This window comes from Dromiciops gliroides, chromosome 5 (assembly GCF_019393635.1).
Source record: "Dromiciops gliroides isolate mDroGli1 chromosome 5, mDroGli1.pri, whole genome shotgun sequence".
NCBI lineage: Eukaryota > Metazoa > Chordata > Mammalia > Microbiotheria > Microbiotheriidae > Dromiciops > Dromiciops gliroides.
In genome coordinates this window covers 103,727,475-103,748,557 of record NC_057865.1, presented here as the reverse complement: position 1 = coordinate 103,748,557, position 21,083 = coordinate 103,727,475, and the positions used below count along the sequence as shown (strand labels likewise).

The 21,083-nt window shown below is 41.9% G+C and overlaps 1 protein-coding gene across 1 annotated transcript in view; it reads right to left on the bottom strand.

Annotated features, from left to right (window-relative positions):
• Positions 1-14,887, bottom strand: part of DENND11 (DENN domain containing 11) — a 58,490-nt gene extending 43,603 nt beyond the window's left edge. Inside the window, exon 1 of the mRNA XM_043965805.1 lies at positions 14,566-14,887. Within this exon, the coding sequence (XP_043821740.1) occupies positions 14,566-14,887 (322 nt within the window). The remainder of the gene's footprint in view (positions 1-14,565) is intronic.
• Between the last annotated feature and the right edge of the window lie 6,196 nt (positions 14,888-21,083).

Below are 21,083 nucleotides of genomic sequence, written 5' to 3'. Positions count from 1 at the left end.
ATGTAGTAAAACTTAGCATGGAAGCATACATTTAGAGCTCAAATGAATCTCAGAGGTCATCAAGGCCAACCCATTCATCTTACAGATGCGTCTTACAGATGCCACAGAGGTAAGGTCAAACAGTTAGGGAACATTTTCAAATGTATTAAGGGCCTAGGCCTTCTAGACTCCAGCTGGGAGACAGTAGATAGAGCACTGGGCCTGGAGTCAGGAAGACCTAAGTTCAAATCCAGACTCAGACACTTACTAGCTGAGTGACCCTGGGCAAGTCACTTAACCACTGTTTGCCTCAGTGTCCTCAATGGTAAAATGGGAATAACAGCACCCACTTCACAGGGGTATCATAAAGATCAAATGAGATGCTTGTAAAATGCTTAGCACAGTTCCTGGCACATAGTAGGAGCTAAAATATTTAAATGCTTGTCCCTCATTCCCTGGCCCCTGCCTTCCAAGTCCAGTGCTCTATTCACTTCACCATGCTATTTCTCAGGCTACCTTGTAGGGCTATTATCTAAATTTTATTTCTCTAGTATTCCAATTTTCTACTCATGGCATGGGATTCCTATCGGTGTAGAAGAATCCCTTAATATATACCTATCTATATCAATTTATCCCAGAGATGGGTTTTGAAATTTCTATTCTCAGGCCTCTTCATCTCCAAAAAGTACTAGTGAAAGCCAAGCACACATTTGTGGGCAAAGCCAGTTCATTGGAGTGACTTGAATGCTAAAGTTAGAGTCAAGAGGACCTGAGTTCAGATCCCACCTCAGACACATAACTACCTGTGTGACCTGGTCAGGTACACAAGCATTTATTAAGAGCTTACTATGAGGGCAGCTAGGTGGCGCAGTGGTTAAAGCACTGGCCTTGGATTCAGGAGGACCTGAGTTCAAATTAGGCCTCAGACACTTGACACTCACTAGCTGTGTGACCCTGGGCAAGTCACTTAGCCCTCATTGCCCTGCAAAAAACAACAACAACAACAACAACAAAAGACCTTACTATGGGCTAGGGACTGCAGCTTGAGAGTCAAAGAATGACAAAAATAGTCTCTGCCCTCAAGAAAATCACAATATGATAGGGGTAGGGGGTGGGGAGAAAACATGCAAACAACTATATACAAACATGATCCCGTCAATTCTGCTACAACTAAACATGTCTTCTTAAAAATTACCCAAAAGTATGCAATAAAAACCACAAGGCTTATGGGGAAAATGGGGTTAGGAGCATGACACTAAAAAAACCTTGTTAGTGACATAAAAAATAGGGGAAACTAATTTTTAAAAGTAGCAATTTCATAGATGTTAAATGGTTAAAAACATAAATAATATGATAAATAGTGGTGGCGTCAGACTTTGTGGGTATAGGTCAACTTTCCTCCACCCACAATTCCAACTACACCCAAAGATAGACTACAAATGTTACTTTAAATCGAAAAAGGTCTTAAGCTTTGTTGTGGAAGTGGGCTTGGGAAAGGTTTCAGCTTGTCAGTTAATATTATCCAACCTTTCAGGATAAGGTGGTAAACTGAGGTAGCTAGTGGATGTTTGAGGTTGTGTACATTTTTTGCTTAGTTTAGCTAGGTGTAGTTTTCTGTTTCAGGATGAGAATCACCTAAGTAAACTTGATATTTACACTGTACTCAAATTGTTCCCTAATATACCAATCAGGTTGGAATGAATTAGTGTTTTTAAAACACAAACAAGAGCAGAACTGACTGTGTATACAAGACATTCTGGAGGTAATCTGAGAGGGAAGGTGCTTGCACTGAAGACTGGTTTCTTACAAAAGATGGAATTTTAGCTCAGTTCATTTTACAGATGAGGAAACTGAAGCAAAGAGGGTAAAGTGGCTTGCCCAGGGTCACATAGCCAGTAAGTGTCCGAGGCCGGATTTGAACCCAGGAAGGTGAGTCTTCCTGACTCCAGGCCCAGCACTCTATCCACTGTGCCACCTAGCTAACCAATGTGAGAATTGAAGTACCACCAACCTGCTGAGAAAGACATTGCAGGGAAACTCTGCCCTGAGGAGAAAGCATGAGGTGACCTTTCTGGGGTTTCGAAGGTTGTATTGGCGTCTGGAAGTTGTGCCTGCCGTCTGTGGGTCGTGTCAATCAAAGTTACCAGCCAATTAGCTTGGAGCTGTGTGTGTGGATGGCCCTGCTTCCTGTCTCACAGGGGGTTTTGGGGAGAAGCAGTGAAGGAGCTTGGTCTTTTTGTTCAGAAACCAGCTGTGAGTGAAAGGAACACACTCTCTCTCTTAGATAGCTAGATGAAGTTTGTTTTTCCTGTCTCTCTCTCTTTGCTAACTCCTAATATACTTTAATAAATGCTTAATGCCCAAAGACTGATGCTAAAGCTTTTCTAATTTAAGATGACCACACATTAGATTTTAAACATCACAGCTAGAATTTTAGGCTCCACACCCATAAACAAAAAATCTTTGAAGTCCTCAATAATTTTTAAGAGCATAAAAATACCCTGAGACCAAAATGTTTGCCATTGGTCATGTCTAGAAAATATGGCCCAATCTGCACTTGGCATCTATCACCTTTCTGTAACTGACATGGACCTCACCTCCCCATATTGTCCATAAAAATAACATGAGTTTGTCAAATGTTTTTCTAAAATCTAGACAAACTATATATAAAGTGGTCCCCTTTCCTATTCATCTAGTAAATCTATCCACAAAGGAAATTAAATTACCCTGGTATTCCCATTGAAACCACACTAGCTCTTTGTGAACACAACCTAATTTTCTAGATAGCCAACTAACCATCCCTTTAATAATGTTCTAGAATTTTGACGAGAATCAAAGTCATGCTCTCTGGTCTTTAATTTATAGATTCTAGCAATTTCCTTTTTTAAAAATTTCTCTTCCTCCAGCCCTGCAGCATCTCACCTGTGCTTCAGTCTCTCAAGAGATCACTGGCAGTGGCTCAGCAATGATATTTGCCAGTATTTTCAGTACCCTGGGATTTAGGGTTGGGACTGGAATTGTTTACATCAACTCCTCAAGGACAGCTAGGTGGTCTCTTCTTAGTTCAAGGTAAGTACTCCTTACCTAAGTGGGGGTTCAGCTCCTTATTAGACACTTTTATTCTGCCCTTTCCAATCCAAGGACCATTTTCCCTGGCAGAGAGACAATAGGCAATAGCATCACTACCTCCTGCCTGCCATCCATAATCATGCTTCCAACCACATCAAGCAGTGGTCCTATCTCTTCTTTGCTCTTCTTAACCCCTAAGGATAACTTTTTAAATTCTTTTTTTCCCTTTAATTTTGTCTACTAGCCTCAGCTCATTCTGACTTTTGGTGCAGTGACTTTTGCATTTACCTTTTGTCAAATCTAAGTTGGTCGATGATTTTTCTGTGCATCCATATTATTCTCTTTAGACAACTACCCCTTTTCTGTGTCTTGGGAGTTAGATCTCCTTATATTTTAGCCTAAAGCGCTTCCCACCCCTCCTGATATTTTCTGTAGAATTTTAATCCATGGGATTCTACCTTTCCTTTCTCTGAACCCTTTGAAGTCCCATCTCTCAAAAGCTGAGGGTCATATCATGGCTTTCCTCTCCTCTACCAACAATTCTAGGACTGTAGGCTACTTTCCCAGCCAAAGCCCTCATCATTTGCATCCCAGGAGCCATTTCCTTCTTGTTGGTGAGAATCAATTCAAGAATAGAAATTCCCATTATTGATTGTGCTACCTTTTAAAAGATGAAACAACACTAAGGCAAGTCAACCTTATTAGCTGTTCTGGTTTTGAAAAATTTAGAATTCCTGAGGGTGTCTAGATCGTTGACTACTAGTCCAACCCCCTTATTTTATATATGAGGAAACTGAGGCTCAGAGAAATTAACTGATTTACCCAAATGTATACAAGTTATAGGACAGCTAGGTGGAACAGTAGATAGAGTACTACCCATGGAGTCAGAAACACCTTCGTTCAAATCTGGCCTCAGACACTAAATGTGTGACTCTGAGCAAGTCATTTGACCCTATTTGCCTCTGTTTTCTCATTTGCAAAAGGAGCTAGAGAAAGAAATGACAAACCACTCCAGTATATTTTCTAAGAAAATCCCAGATGGGGTCATAGTAAGTTGGACTTGACTGAAACAAGTCAACAACAACATCAGCATAAGTTCTAAGTGGCTGAGCCAAGATTTAAAACCAGATTGCCTGATTCCAAATCAAGTGCTTTTTCAATTGCATCATACTATGTCCTTGTCTTGGATATTTTACAACATACTCTGATGACAATATTTATTGTTTCAGATGTCATTGATGTTCACCTAAATGTCCTTCACCATGCTTCCCCTCTGGTTGCTAAATATATTAATTATAATATAATATAAAAATTAATAATAAAATAATAGTACAATATAAATTAATCTATACTATCAAATAACTATATTTACTTACAGTACTAATCTACTCCCTGCCCATTTACTTATCCTCTTAGTTTCTGAAGTCACATTACCATCAATGATCCCAGCCCACCAAGTGTCCTTATTACTTTATGAGGTCAAATTTGCTTTTGTTAGGATCTCTATTACACCTTGCTTGTTAACCATACTATGTGCCTTTGTGTATAAACATCTGAGGCCTGGCGTATTGCTACTAGCTTCTTCCTTAGATATTTTCTCCTATGTGCTGAGTGAAATGAGCAGAACATTATACGCAATATCAACAACATTGTGTGATGATCAGTTGTGATAGACTTAACTCTTCTCAGCAATACAATGATCCAAGATAATTCCAAAGAACTCATGATGGTAAATGCTCTCCACATACAGAAAAAACAACTGTGGGATCTGGATGCAGATTGAACCATACTGTTTTTTACTTTTTTTGTTTTTTCTTTTTTGAGGTCTTTCCCTTTTGTTCTGATTCTTCTTTCACAATATGACTAATGTAGAAATATGTTTAATGTGATTGTACATATGTAATCTGTATCAGATTGTTTGCTGTCTTGGAGAGGGAGGAAGGAAGGGAGGGAAAAAATTTGGAACTAGAAATCTTATGAAAACAAATGTTGAAAACTATCTGTACATGTAAATAGAAAATAATAAAATACTTTTATGATTAAAAAAAGATATTGTCTTCTATGAATCTCTGAATTTCTCTTTTTCTATTTTTCTTTCTACAAAGTAACTATACTGTATCACATCTACCTTGGATATACATAGTTCTCTACTTCTTTTCAGTTTAAAGCCCCTTAGATTGAGTTTCTAAATCTCTAGACAGATAAATAATTGCCTGCCCTTATCAGGTGCATTCTATCCCTGGCCATGAGCCTATCATTCCCTCTATTTCAAAAAGCTCTCTTAGTTCCTCCTGAGCAGTAAAGCAGCTACTATAAAAGTCTTAAAACTGTATTTAGAGGGGGCAGCTAGGTGGCACAGTGGATAAAGCACCAGCCTTGGATTTAGGAGGACCTGAATTCAAATTAAGTCTCAGGCACTTGACACTAGCTGTGTGACCCTGGGCAAGTCACTTAACCCTCATTGCCCTGCAAAATAAATCAATCAATCAATCAAACAAACAAACAAAAACATGTATTTAGGCAAGTCAATTTTTTTTTGTCCTCTCATTCTGCACAAAATACATTCAAAACTTGATTTTTGGAAGGCCAGAAGGAATCATAGACCAACAGGATTGCTGAACTTATTACAGAAAAAGAAAAGTGATTCGTACATATAAAATGCAATTTTACATACAATCCTCTCTTCTTTTCTTTTTTTTGTTTGTTTGTTTGGTTGGTTTTTTTAGTGAGGCAATGGGGGTTAAGCGACTTGCCCAGGGTCACACAGCTAGTTAGTGTTAAGTGTCTGAGGTCGGATTTGAACTCAGGTACTCCTGAATCCAGGGCCAACCCTTTAACCACTGCTCCATCTAGCTGCCCCCTCTCTTCTTTTCAACTGTGTACATGGAATTAATTGTGTTATTTGATGTTTCTTAAGTGAAGTATTTTTGAAAGGGAAAAAAAACCCCTAATAATTCCCTTCTTTCCTCAAGCTTCTAATTGTACCTCAGCCTTCCTCAGCTAAAAATCTGGTTCTCCACTTTACTGAGAAGGATGATGATATGCAACTGTCCTCTTTCTCACTTGAAAAATGTCTTCTCCCACCTCTTCCCCCTCCCTTCTCATCTTAGAAAATGAGGTGTTGGGGCAGCTAGGTGTCGCAGTGGATAGAGCACCGGCCCTGGATTCAGGAGGACTTGAGTTCAAATCCGGCCTCAGACACTTAACACTTACTAGCTGTGTGTCCCTGGGCAAGTCACTTAACTCCAATTGCCTCCCTAAAAAAAAAAAAAAGAAAGAAAGAAAGAAAAGAAAATGAGGTGTTATTCCTCCTAGCCAAAGCTAACTCTACCACATGGGCTTAAGAAGATGTGTAATAGAAACAATGCTGAACTCTGTGTCAGGAGACTTGGGTTAAAATTCTAGCTCTGGTACTAGGCGGCTGCTTGACACCCAAGGAATGATGTTATAGATTCAAAGGTGCTGTCAAGTGAGAGATGGTCCAATAAGGGTCAGAAGAAGAAACATGTAATGGTGATGGGTGACTCCTTGCTTTGGGATGTGAAGTTGTTATTTAGAGATGAGGCAAACAGTCTTTTTGAAACATGTATCTGAGGCATGACAGGGAACCTACCAAAACTTGTCAAACTAGATCAATTCTGGAGATTCATGAAGGCACAAATTACAAAACCAAAAAGAAGCTAGGAAGCAATGCCAAAGATTATGAAGCTTTTGGCAAAGAACTGATACCTTAGGGACATGGGTGGTGTTTTCAGCACTACGTTCAGCAAAGACAAGGGATTCAAAAGAGAAAGATAAGATCTGGAGACTTAGTTCCTGGTTAAAATGTTGTCTGAGAATGGAAATTGGATTTCTGGGATATAGGTCTATACAGGAAAAACAGAATTTTTCCTGGGCAAGAATGGAATGCACCTTAGGAATATATTTGCCTGAAGTCTAGCAAATCTAATCAAAAAGGGAAACAGTGAAGGATAATGGGTTCTATACCAAGCTAAATACTATAATATAGGAAAAATAACAATAGACATACCAGAGGGGGCAGCTAGGTGGCGCAGTGGATAAAGTACCGGCCCTGGATTCAGGAGGACCTGAGTTCAAATCTGACCTCAGACACTTGACAAGAACTAGCTGTGTGACCCTGGGCAAGTCCCTTAATCCTCATTGCCCGGCAAAAATAAATAAATGAATGAATGAATAAATGAATAGATAAATAGACATACCAGAAATTCACAGATTTTATTCACATAAGAGCCAATATTCATAATTTGCTTATGTTATCACCCTTTATGTCTAAATCATGTACTCATTTTGACCTTTTCTTGGGATATGGTGTGAAATGTTGGTGTATACCTAGTTTCTGCCATACTATTTTCCAGTTTTTCCAGCAGTTTTTGTCAAATAATTAATTCTTATCCTAGAAGCTGGAGTCCTTGGGTTTACTGAAAGAAGCCAATATATTTAAACCCATCATCTCAGATGTCTCTATACACAGATATGGGTAACATTTTGTAAACTAGAGCAATATGCACTAGAAATTCAATTAGTTGGGGCAGCTAGGTAGTACAGTAGATAAAGCACCAGCCCTGGATTCAGGAGGACCCGAGTTCAAATCCAGCCTCAGACGCTTGACACTTACTAGCTGTGTGACCTTGGGCAAATCACTTAACCCTGACTGCCCAACATAAAGAAAAAGAAAAAAAGAAATTCTAATAGTTGTATGAGGAAAAAAAGAAAAGTCTGACTTCATGGGTCCCACTGAGACCTGGTGGGGTGAGACCCACCCATGAAAGATTTCCAGAGGTGTATACCTTACTCAAAATGTAAGTGACGGTAGTTGAGTAGTATGTCACTCATGTGAGGAAATCCAGAAACCACAAGTGAGCAGAATGGTAGGGTACATTCATGCATTTGGGTGAAGATAAATGGGGGCAAAAGCAATAGTGATATTGTCATCACTGTATAGTACAGAACACCTGCACAGGTAGAGGAAATTAAATGAGGAGTCTGACAAAGGTATCATAAGCCTACCATAGAAGCATGACATCTAGTAGTGATGGGAATTTCCATTATCAACACACCTGCTGTAACTCTCTACTAAAGGAAGAGAAGCCAAAAAATTCCTGACATCTTAATGTTAATTTCATTCTTGAAAAGGTAGAGCAACAAACAAGGGGAAAAGTCAATTCTGGATCTGATTTGTACTAACTATGAGGAACCACTTATTAGGGTGGAAATCATGATCACTTCATCTTAGAATTTGTTAAAGCTAGAAGGAAGCTAGGAATCGCCTGATAGCCAGAATTATGTGCAATGGGTAGAAGTAATGACAAGGGAAATGTAAAGAAAAAAGTTCCTTTCCTTGCTGTAAGGAAAAACCCCATAACAGAGTAGAATCCCAAAGTAGAATGAACTGCCTCAGAAGGTCTTCAAGCAAAATCGGGAGAACCACATCAGAAACATTAGAGGACATTCTCACCCAACTTGAGCTTGGATTAGATGGCCTCTCAGGTCTCTTCCAACTCTGAGATTCTGTAGTTGTGCCACCCTGGCTGCTAGATGGCTTAGTGGATAGAGTAGTGGGCCTGAAGACGAGACATCTTCCTGAGTTCAAATCTGGCCTCAGACACATACTAGCTGTGTGACCCTAGGCAAGTCACTCAATCCTTTTTACCTCAGTTTCCTCATCTGTAAAATGAGCTGGAGAAGGAAATGGTAAACCACTCCAGGATCTTTGCCAAGAAAGCCTCAATGGGGTGACTGAATCAGACACAACTGAAACAAGTGAACATTAGCAAAGTCTTATGTAAATGTGAGTTGTCGTTATTCCTCTTGACTCTCATCTTTCTTAATTCATCCTTGACACCCTTGCTAAAGTAATATTTCAAGTGCACAGGTAAGATCACTCAGCAGTATGCTCCCCAGATCAAAAACTTTCCATGGTTTTCAACTGCTTGCTGAGTAAAATGATGACTTTCGAGGAGGCCATGCCAGTTCTTTTACATTCTGACCTCCACCTAACTTTCCAAGTTCATTTCACAGCATTTCCCTTCCCATGCTCCAGACTCCTCTGATTTCACCTTGCCTGGCTCCTGCTTCAGGAACTTTGCACACACCAATCTCCTGGCCTGAGATAATGTCTCTACCTCCTAGCATTTTCCCCCTCTTTTTAGACTCGGCAGCTACCTCCAGGAATCCTTCTCTGATCACCCCTGCTAAATTGTATCTCTATTTTACTTCTGCCTCACACTAACTATTTTCTAACTTGCATCAAAATTATCTGTGTACTTGTGTGCACTCTAGCCTCCTCGAGTATCTCCCTGAGGACTCAGACCATGTGTTTTTTCCCTCATAGTGCACCATATGTTTGTTGAAATGAAAAAGAAGCCTCAGACATCAAAGAGAAGCAGTATTGCCTCAAAGAAAACGTGTTTCTTCAAGCTCTCTCTGCTATCTACACTCCACTTTTATTTTTGTGCCAATGGTATCACCTGAGGCAAATTCTACTTACAGGTGGGCACATTGACTATAGACTGCTGTAGTCAAAATGTGGAAATGGCAACCTCTTTCCAAGGAGCATCATCAAAATATTTTCTCAGAAGATGAAGCACTTAAAGGGTGAAAAAAAATCATCGTCTCTTAGGGGGCATTTCTTCCATTTTTTTTCTCCTACATTTTTATGTCTGCCCTAAAGTATATGAGGATACAACTCTCTAGTCCATAATATTAACAGCTTGGGGGAATAGGAGATCTACTCCCTATCCTCCCTCCCCACCAAAAAAAAAAAAGGGGAGGGGGAAGAAACAGAGATAGATCACGTCCTTATGTAAGACTGTCTCTCCTCTCACACTATTTTCTTCCCATATGAGCCAATGACAGAGAACAGCTTTCAAAGAAAAGGGAAGTGAGTTAAATTTACTGTGCTACCATTCCTGTTCATGATTTCTACTAACATTGAACATTAGCCACTGTCATTACAGGTACCAATCTCTTAGAAGCTTTTCTATATATACAAGTATACCTTCATTTTCCTCCCCCAACACAGTCTTCTCAAACTCAATTTTTATTAACTGTGATACAAATGAGGTCAGATGGGCACCACCTTCTTCTTAGTCCTGGTCTTTTCTGTTCACCAAGGGCTACTCATTCAGGATAGCTTCCCCTTCCTCCACAAATCAAAGGTGTTCTAAGTCTAAGTATGTAAAATGTGTTTAGCACCACAAATGAAAAGCTACAGTTAGTGTATAAATTCACCCATTGCACATACTTTTAATAAATTCAAGTGAGCCAAACAGGCAGGGGGATTTCTTAACCTTTCTCTGACCACTGGCCACCCCTTTTCCTCCCAGTTCCTCTTAGAATTTCAACAGACACAACTGAGTTTAGTGCTCAAGTCATTTTGTGGGTGGGCATAAGCAATGTTATTGTTCTGGCAAAGTATCCCTTTTGATCTAGAATTGATGGTACAACTATTTCTACTTTTTTTTTTTTGGTGAGGCAATTGGGGTTAAGTGACTTGCCCAGGGTCACACAGCTAATACGTGTTAAGTGTCTGAAATCGGATTTGAACTCAGATCCTCCTGAATCCAGGGCTGGTGCCCCAGTTTTTCTACTTTTTTTTTTTTGGTGATGTACAACTATTTCTTTTTTGTTTTGTTCTGTTTTTGTTGTTTGTTTGTTTGTTTGTTTTTGTTTTTGGCGGGCAATGAGGGTTAAGTGACTTGCCCGGGGTTACACAGCTAGTGTCAAGTATCTGAGGCTGGATTTGAACTCAGGTCCTCCTGAATCCAGGGCCGGTGCTTTATCCACTGCACCACCTAGCTGCCCCATGTACAACTATTTCTAAAGAGTTCTCTGGCTAGTTTTGTCCTGGACAGATCTTAGTCCTTAAACAAAAGGCTCTTCCTACTAGTGGGAACCACTATCTCTGGAGATCCTGAAATGCCCACTTCCCAATTAGGTGGGACTGGTAGATAAAAATGCCAGTGTATAGTCTTATCCTATCCTTGCACATAATTGTTATTACTATTCCACCAGGATAATTACTTTACATGCATAATCTCATTGGATCCTCAAAATCACCCACAGGAAGTCTACTGAAGAGAAAACAGTGGTTCAAAAGAGGCAAGTAACTTGCCCCAAGATTTACACAGCAAATAAGTAGATTTGTAAGAATTTGAACTTCAGACTTCAAATCCTTTCTCTTTCTACTAGTATACCAAGTAGGAATTAAACTGAGTGGCAATCACACTAGGTTGAGATTTTTGCCATAATGGGCATACATTCTTAGTGTCACCCCATAGAAACACTCCCCTCAACCAAGCACCGTACTACACACTGGGGACATGATGCCAACAGTGAAACAGACTATTCTTTCAAGAGTTTATGATCTGGCTAGAAGAGATGACATGTGCATGTGTGTGCACACGTGCGTGTGTGTTTTAGGGACAGAGACTAAACCTGTGATTTCATTGACACACAGAGCTCTCAGATGAAAAAACTACCTTTTCCAATTTAGATTTGTACCTTTTCTTCAATTTATAGTCTTAGTGACCAGGGCACCAAGAGATTAAGTGACTTGTCCAGAGAAAGCATGTGGAAGGGACAATAGTTAAGCCCACAACTTCTGGCCAGCTCTCTGGCCTTATTCATCCACAATGCACTCTGCCTCCAAAAACAAACTAATTTGGTGGGACAAGAGAGCTATCAGCAAAGACTTCAAGTATAAACTGGCATTTGAACTGACCCCTCGAGGAAATGAAGGATTTTAGGAAGCAGAGTTGAGGAGGAAGGGCCTTCCGGGCATGGGAGACAACTAAACAATTGTGTCTTGTTTGGAAAACAGTAAGCCAATTTGGTCAAGTAGACCAGAGTTTTTATGAAGGTAGCATAATCAACAAGAGGAATTTCTACTCGGGAGGGCTTTAGATGCCAAATTGTTTATACCTGGTCCTTGAAGTAATATGAAGACACTGCTTATTGAGTGGGAGACTGACAGGATCAAACCAGCACTTTATTTTTAAATTTTTTTTGTTTTTTGTGGGGCAATTGGGGTTAAGTGACTTGCCCAGGGTCACACAGCTAGTAAGTGTTAAGTGTCTGATCACAGCTAGTAAGTGTTAAGTGTCTGATGCCGGATTTGAACTCAGGTACTCCTGACTCCACGGCCAGTGCTCTATCTACTGCGCCATCTAGCTGCCCAGACCAGCACTTTATTTAAGTCACTTTGATAGCTGTGTGGAGGATGGAGTGGAGAAGAAAGACTTGAAGTGAAAGGTGGGGAATCAAGGTAGGAGCTGTGTGAACAGAAACAAAGGAGATGGATGCAAGAGTCTTGGAGGTGGAAATAAATGACAAAATTGGGCACCTGGAAGGATATGCTGCAGTGATTGAGAAAGGGAAAAAAGGGCAACACACCAAACTTTCAAACTGGGGGTAACCACCTGTAGTTGGGATATCTGTCCCACAGGGTTCTGTCCTGGGGATGCTTCTCTTTTCTACGGGTGATCTCATAAGCCCCCATATATGTAATGACCATCTCTAGGCTGATTCTCAGATCTACATATCCTGCCCCAAACTCTCTGCAGACCTATGACCTCCAATCTCTAAATGCCTTTCAGAGGTCTTCAAATGACTGTCCAGGACACATCTTTTGTTGTTGCTGTTGTTGTTGTTTGTTGGTACGCATCTTAAACTCGACACGTCCCAAAAGGAATTCATTATCTTTCCCCTAAACCCTTCTCTCCCCACTAATTTCCCTGTCCCTATAGAGGACAACACCCTCATCCTCCTTGTCCCTCAGTCTCATAGCTTAAGTGTCATCCCCAATTCCTCACTATCTCTCACCACCACCACCACCATCCACTTTGCCAAGGACTGTTTATTTCACCTTTGCAACATTTCTCAAATGTGCCCCCTTCTCTGCTCTGTCACTGCCATCACTCTAGTGATGGCACCCTTATCACCTCACTCTGACTTACTCTAATAAGCCTGGCGGTAGGTCTGTCTGCTTTAAGTCTCTCCACCATCCAATCTTTCCTCCCTTCAGCCACCAAAATGATTTTCCTAAAGATCAGCCCCAACAGTGTCACCCCTAACTCAAACCGCAGTGGCTCACATCAAGAGCCCTGCATAACCTGGTCCCTTTCTACCTTTCCTGTTTTCTCACATCTTGTTCCCCACTACATGTGTTCTTCCATCCAGTGATACTGACTTCACCTGGATTTCCTGGACAACACACTTCATCTTTCAGCTCAGGACATTTTCTCTGGCTGTCCTCTTCACTCTTTATCTCCCTAAAGCCCAACTAAAACTCCATCGCCCCAGCATCCTTTAAATTCCAACTAAAATCCCATCTTCCTTTTCACAATCTCTCTTAATTCTATCACTTTCCCTCTTTCAAGTATTTCTACTTTCCCTGCAAATAGTTTGTACCCATTCGCTTGCTTGTTGTCTCCCCCGTTAGATTGTGAGCTCCTTGAGGGCAGGGGCTGTCTTTTGTATCTTTTTTGCTTAGCAAAGTGCCTGCCACACAGTGGTTGCTTAATAAATGTTTATTGATTAAGTGGAAGGGTGGTAGTGCTCTCAAGAAAAATAGCGAAATTTAGAGAACATGTGGAAAAGGAAGGATGCCGAGTCGTTTGATTTATGTTTTGTTTGAGATACCTAAGAGAAATCTATACTCACTCTATCCGCACTCCGTGAAATACATAAAGAAATAGTCATTCGAAAACTTCTTCCTCCCTCCTCTCCGCCCCCCCCCCCTTCCCCCAATAGTCTTGAAGAGGCTTTATTTAAAGAGGCTTCTGGCTTAATCTCCTCACTCGGCTGCTAACTTCAAGAGATCGTGAGATCAAAGCAAAAACTGAACATATCCATTGGGACAGGGTCCCAGGATACCTAAAGGCGCATTTCAAGAGAAGGTAGCTACAGGAATTCTCTTCTCAAAGGCAGTGGGGTAGGGTGGTGAGAGAATCCTCTAGTCAGGTACGAAAAACCTGCCGTGATTACTCACCTCCAGGGTAAATGAGGCAGAGTGAGCACCGCTAGGTAGGAATGGATGGGTTGTGGGCACAAATGGGATTGAGGACCTGCTAGGAAGCCAAGGGATGGGAATTTGTAAAGTCAGTGGAAAGGTAAAGGGAGCAGCTTTCCTAAAGGGTTACAGGAACCCCGTGCTGGGTGGGGGAAGTCACCTGAAGAGCTAGCTAGCCGCACCGCTCCCCCCCGCCCCCGCCCCCAGCCGGAGGTGGGCGTGCACCCTGCTCAGGTAACGGGGAGAGCCCGCTACCTGACCCGGATTCTGGGGCTTGCGGGGTCAGAGTCCGCAGCCCGTGGGGCCATAAATCCCCGGGACAGTGACCTAGGCTATAACTCCCTCCGCCCCGAATCGGGGCCCGACGGGGCTGGGGTGCAGGTGTGTTGGTGCGATGCGCGCGCAGCGAAGCCTCCCCTCCGCCCCAATTCAGCGGGCAGCAGCTGCCAGGCCGACAGCCCAGGTGGGCGCCGGGGGACTCTTACCCGTGCGGGGATCGAAAGTGACCACGAACACGGCCACCACCTGGTCCTCCTCCTCCTCCAGGGGCAGACGCCCGGACTGCCGCCGCAGCAGTTCCCCCGGACCGAACTCCGCCTCCTCCTCCTCTTCTTCCTCCTCCTCCTTCTTCTTCCCGGGCTCTGCAGCCCGCCGGGCCCCGGATGCAGGCCCGCTCCCCAGCCCGCCGCTGCCGCCCCCCGCGCCCCATCCCCGGCTGCTGGCCTGGAGCTCGGGGGCCTGCGGCAGGGACACGGCTGGGCCCTCGGCCCAGCGCAGCAGCGGCGCCTCGTCTCCCTGCTCCACCATGGCGAAGCGAGGAGGAGCCGCGGGCGGGGAGGGGGCGGGGGCAGGGGCGGGCTAGCGGGGATGCCCGGCCCGGCGGGAGGGCCCCTCCGGCCTCCGGCTCTAGCCCTCGGCTCTCCACCCCCTCTTCCTCTTCTTCCTCCTCCTCCCCCCCTCCCCCCTGCTAGCCTCCCGAGCTCACCTGCTCTAGTGCTCCCCACCCAGCTGGCCACCCTCCCGCCTCTGGCCAGGTGCCGCCTTCCCAGCGAACCCCGAGGGAAGGCACTCTTGCATTTTCCCGTTTGCTTCTCTGATTGGGGCTGCTGGTCCATGTGCACCTAAATACACACACGTGTATACATTGGATCATTGAAATGCTGGTGGGCGTAGGGGCATTGTGCATGCACCACCTATGTACATGGTGCATACACTGCGAGTATATGTGCGATACACATATTTTATCACATAATGTATATTATACACATTTATATACATAAATTATATGTGTGTAATTATGCATTACATTTAAGTATAATAGACATCAAAGATAATAGATATATTGCCTAATACTGTATACATATTGTGTTATGTACAGATAAGACATATGCCCTTATCGGGGTTATGTACATATGTATGCACAATACGTATTTATGTATGTATATAAATATGACGTCCTTTCTTTGTTCAGACGAGTAGAAAATTCCAAGTGAGGAAAGTCCCATTACCAAAGCAGATCAACAACTGTTCTGTAACTTACAGACCTAGGACACTAACAGGATATGTGACTTGCCCAGGGTAACAGAGGTTGGTGTTCCTGAGGTTAAGGCACTCCTATCCACTACACCACAAGACCTTTCTACAGTGTTCCTTTATACACCACAGTATATGTGTGTATGTATGCACCCTATCTTATATTATAATGCATACATAATGCCTATCAAAGCTTTGGTAGCCTGAGGAAGTGGAACAAAGGGGTGGGAGTATGAGGCTGAGGCAATCTGACTGTCCCTGGAAAGAATGTCTGCTTGTGTGGAGTATTCAGTCTCCTGAAAGGAGCAGCAACAGACTGGGAATCAATGAGCGTCTGGTCCTGATGCTGAAACTGTACAGCCTTGATTTCTTTTGACTCCATTTAATTTAATGCAATCCATGGAATCACAGATCTAGAGCTGGAAAATATCTTAGAGGCCATCCAGCCCAACTCTCTCTTTTACAGATTAGGAAACTGAGGCTTAGAAAAGTTAAGTGCCCTGTCCAAGGCAAGCAGGTAGTAAGCGTCTACTTGTACACTCCCCTCCCCTTCTTTTTTCCTTCCTAAGCAAAAATTTGGGCAGGGGGAAAGCAACAGAGAAATCCAAGTGCTATATAAGAACGTGGTTTTGTTATTGTATCATATAATATATTACTATAATAATACTAATGGAAGACACTTTGGGAGATCAGTCCATCCCCCTAACTTTAAGTCAGACTGTACACTCAAACCATGATGGAGCTGAGAATTGTCCTGAACCTGGAGCTGAAGCAGATCTCTGAACAAGACGTCCTTGTGCCCCAGAAGATTCCCCACACACAAGTTCAGCTATTTGTCTCCTCTCTAGGTCCAGTCAAGATAGACTTCTTACAGTTTTTCTGTACCAACTCTACATATCTTTGCACTCAAATGCAACCAAAGCCTGTAATGCACCCCTACCTCACTTCCCACTTGACAACCCCTAGCTTCACTTCCTTCTATACTCAAGCAAATGGACTCCCTTCTAAATGGGACCTTGCCCATTAATCCCTCCAGCTGCTAATGTTCCCGACCCTCCCTATCAACTTGTATCTATTTTTGAATCTACATATTGTATCTATCTCTCTATTTGGAGCCTTACTTCATACCACCAATAGCTAGGGCCCATCCTTCCTCCCTAATTGCCTTGTATTTATTTGCATTTACTCTGTATATATTTACATATGTATTTGTGGTTTTCCCCATTAAGCTCCTTGGGAATAGGAATTTTTTCATTCTTTGAATCCACAACACTTACTGAAATTAAAACTGTTTTCAACTGATCCGTGTTGATTCTCCCCCTGACCAGAATCTTAGCTCCTTGAGGTCAGGGAGTGTTTAACTTTTGTCCCAGCCACCTGACTCAGCACAAGAGTAGACACTTAATAAATGCTTGTTCATTGGTTTTCTTCTTCTTCTTCTTCCTCTTCTTCCTCTTCTTCTTTTTGGTGAGGCAATTGGGGTTAAGTGACTTGCCCAGGCTCACACAGCTAGTAAGTGTTAAGTATCTGAGGCCGGACCCAAACTCAGGTCCTTCTGACTCCAGGGCCGGTGCTCTATCCACTGTGCCCCATTGGTTTTCTTAATTACCACCCCTATTACTGTTTCACTAGCACTTAGCTTCCAGATACACCACAAGGGCACTTTAGCTGTTTTAACATGAGAAACTGCTCATAAGGACTCAGCTCCTACATTACAACCTCCCTTTTCCCCCCAGGCAGTCTCTCTCCTTCCTATGTTATGGAAAATATACCTGTACATTTCAGAGTAGCCCAAAGCAAGGGTTAAGATGATCCTAGAGCCTAGGAATTAACAACGCTCTGATATCACCATTCCCACTTTTACCCTCACAGATGGGGACCCCACACAAAAATACACTGTCCCCATAAACATCCTATGTCGAGGCAGCTAGGTGGCACAGTGGATAGAGCACCAGCCCTGAGTCAGAAGGACCTGAGTTTGGGTCCGGCCTCAGACCACTTAACACTTACTAGCTGTGTGACCCTTGGGCAAGGTCACTTACACCCCAATTGCCTCACCAAAAAAAAAAAAAAAGAGAGGAAAAAAAAAAAGAAACATCCTATGTCATCTGTAACTTGTCTCAAGCTCATTCTCCTTAAGTGCAGCAGCATTAGCCACTGCTGTTGTGACCTCTAGCTTAAAACTCAATCTTTATCTGATTCCATATCATTCCATTGCCCCATTCTTCTTTCTGATTATTCCTTTTCTACATGCTTCTCTTGTTCCCCATAGTTCTTCCATAACCTAACTAGAAGTTGCCTCAGGCTCAGTCCTCCAACCAAGGTTTTCTAATCTATACTTGCATCTTATTTACCCTGTGACTTCAACTATCACCTCCATGAAGATGACTCCCAAACTAATGAGAAGAATTGTGGCATGGTGGCAGGAACACTGGACTTGTAATTGGAAGACCACACTTATCAGCTGAGAATCCATGGACAAGTCACTTAATCAGTGAGTCTCAGTTTCCTTATACATAAGGTGGAGATATTGTACTTGTACAAGATCAAGTGAGATGAATCTATGTCAAACATTTTTATTTTTTTGGACCAGACACATGATTTTTTTGGTATAGAAGACTCAGGACGAGAAAACTACTGATGCAGGTAGGCAGCTTTTCTGCCTTTTATAGTCTCAGACTTCAGAGAACTTATGATGATTTATGCTACCTACCTCTTGACAGAGAAGTGACAGATACAAAATATAGAATAAGACCACATTTTTCGGACATGAGCAATGTGAGAATTTGTTTTGATTGGTTATGCATATTTGTTACAAAGGTGTTTTTTTTTCTTTAAATTGAGGGGGATGGTGGGAGGGGAAAAAATAGATGCTTGTTAACTGAAAAAAAAAATTAAATTAAATAAATAGTCTTAGAGGGTTACCCAGGTCACTGAAAGATAAATGACTTGCCTCAAATCACACAGACAGTATGTGGCAGAGGTTTTCCTAAATTCTAAATCAAGCTCTCTAATCACTGTACCTTGCTTCCTCTTTGTAAAATACTTTAAAATCATCTATTTGTCTATAAATGTCAGCTGCCTCTAGGCCTGGTCTCTTGCCCAAACTCTAGTTCCACATCTTTGAACAGCCTGTCCAGAAAATTCTCTTTGGATGCCCCACATTCACCTGAGTCTCTCACTTCGATACTCCCTAGAAAGAGGAGGAAAGAAGGATTTTTCAGAAATAAAAGTCTTTGTGAAAACTATGCCATACCATATGATATTTTTAAATCTTAAAATGGTTTTTAAAAAAGATTCTTCTGTCTATCTAGTCTCTTGTTCTCTCTGTACATCATCTCCTGGGTTCCAGGAGCGCCACATGGATGCAAGATGAGCAGAGCACCAGACTACATTGTCTTTCAATTCCTTCCTTCCTTTCAAGTCCTTATGATCAGGCAGGGGCCCTTTTTTTAATCACAAGGGAAGGCTGTTACAATAACTTTCTGTTTAAAGAAAGTATTATTCTTATTTTCCAGTTACATACAGAGATAGGTTTCAACATTTGTTTTTATAAGATTTCTTGTTTCAAATTTTTTCCTTTCCTCCCCCCCCGCCCACAAGACAGCAAGTAAACTGATTATTAGTGTATATATGTTGCAATCACAATTAAACCTTATTTTTGCATTGTCTTGTTGTGAAAGAAGAATCAGAGCAAAAAGGAAAAACCTCAAAAAAGAAAAACAAGAGCACAAAACCAAAAGAAATAGTATGGTTCAATCTGCAGCCATATTCCACAGTTCTCTTTTTTGCTGGATTAGTTTGTTGTTTGTTGTGTTGTTTTGCAGGGCATTGGGGGTTAAGTGACTTGCCAGGGTCACACAGCTAGTAAGTGTTAAGTGTCTGAGGCTGGATTTGAACTCAGGTACTTCCCTGAATCCAGGGCCGGTGCTTTATCCACTGCGCCACCTAGCCGCCCCCTTTTTCTGGATTTGGAAAGCATTTTCCATCATGAGTCCTTTGGAACTATCTTGTATTGTTGCATTGCCGAGAAAAGAGTCAAGGTCTATCACAGTTGATCAACACAGTACATTTGATGATACAATGTTCCTCCTGGTTCTGCTCTTCTCAATCATCATCATTCATGCAAGTCCTTCCAGGTTTCTCTGAAATCCGCCTGCTCACCATTTTCTTACAGTCACAATAGTATTCCATTACATTCATATACCACAACTTGTGCAAGTCATACCTACCTTTCTAACAGATGTTCCTGCCTCTGATCTAGTTGCTTTCTAAACTGTACTGCATTGTGCTGCCAGAGTAATTTTCTTAACAGCTCTGAGCAAGATGATAGCATTAGGATGACACTCCCCAACTTCCCTGGAAGCTTGAGGAGGAAATAGTAATTAGTCTTGTTCTGAGGGACCTGACTCCATCAGTTAGAGTGAGAATTGGGAAAAGGCCCCCCAGAGGTGTTTTTTTTCTTTTTGCCTAAGAGTAGCACTTATTTTCTCACAATATCTGCATAAATAATAGGACAGCTTTGTGGCCATTTGATTAATTTGTAAATTAAAATTGTAAAAAAAAAAAAAGTGAAAATTGTTTGGCTCAATCTGCATTCAGATTCCACAGTTCTTTTTCTAGATGTGGAGAGCATTTTTCCATGAGTCCTTTGGAATTGTCTTAGATCATTGTGTTCTGAGAAGATCCAAGTCTATCGTCAACTGATCGTCACACAATATGGCTGGATACTGTGTACAAGGTTCTCCTGGTTCTGCTCACTTCACTCAGCATCAGTCCACCTTAAGTCTTTCTAGGTTTTCTGAAATCTGCCTGCTCATCATTTCTTATAGCACAATAATAGTCTTGAGGCCATTAGTTTGCTTCTCTATTTGAATTCTATTCTCTTAATTCATTTCTGCACAAACCATTTTCAAAATTATTATCACAAAGACACTTAACTTACATTTTTTCTTTAAAACTTTATATTCACCAAAGCCAGGGGTCAAAAGCTGAAAATTTATTATCCCAAAAGGGTTGACATGGCAGTTGGCATGAGGGAAACAGCCTGACAAGAGGACTGTAGGGGAAATGGTGGTCAATAGTGAGCCCTCATAGTCTTTAAGTAGTCTATAACTTCATGAACTTTGCATCAGCTATACCAGCCACAGTGACAGTTTTCTCCTTTTCATCAATTAATTAACATTCAGTTACTGTCTCATTATTTGGTACATGCTAACTATTTTTTATGAGTATGTCTTTATTTCCCCTACTAGATTATAAGCTCTCTGAAGTCAGAAACCATCTCTTTTATGGGACTTGGTGTTTCCACTCCTCAAGATTAGCACAGGTGCCCTCCACAGAGTGGGGTTTATTCAATCAATTTAACATTTATTGAGCACCTACTATGTGCAAAGCATTAGTTCAATGTAAATGTCCCTTGAAAAGTGATGACAACCCCTCTCTCTTCCATATAGACAGAGTCTGAAAG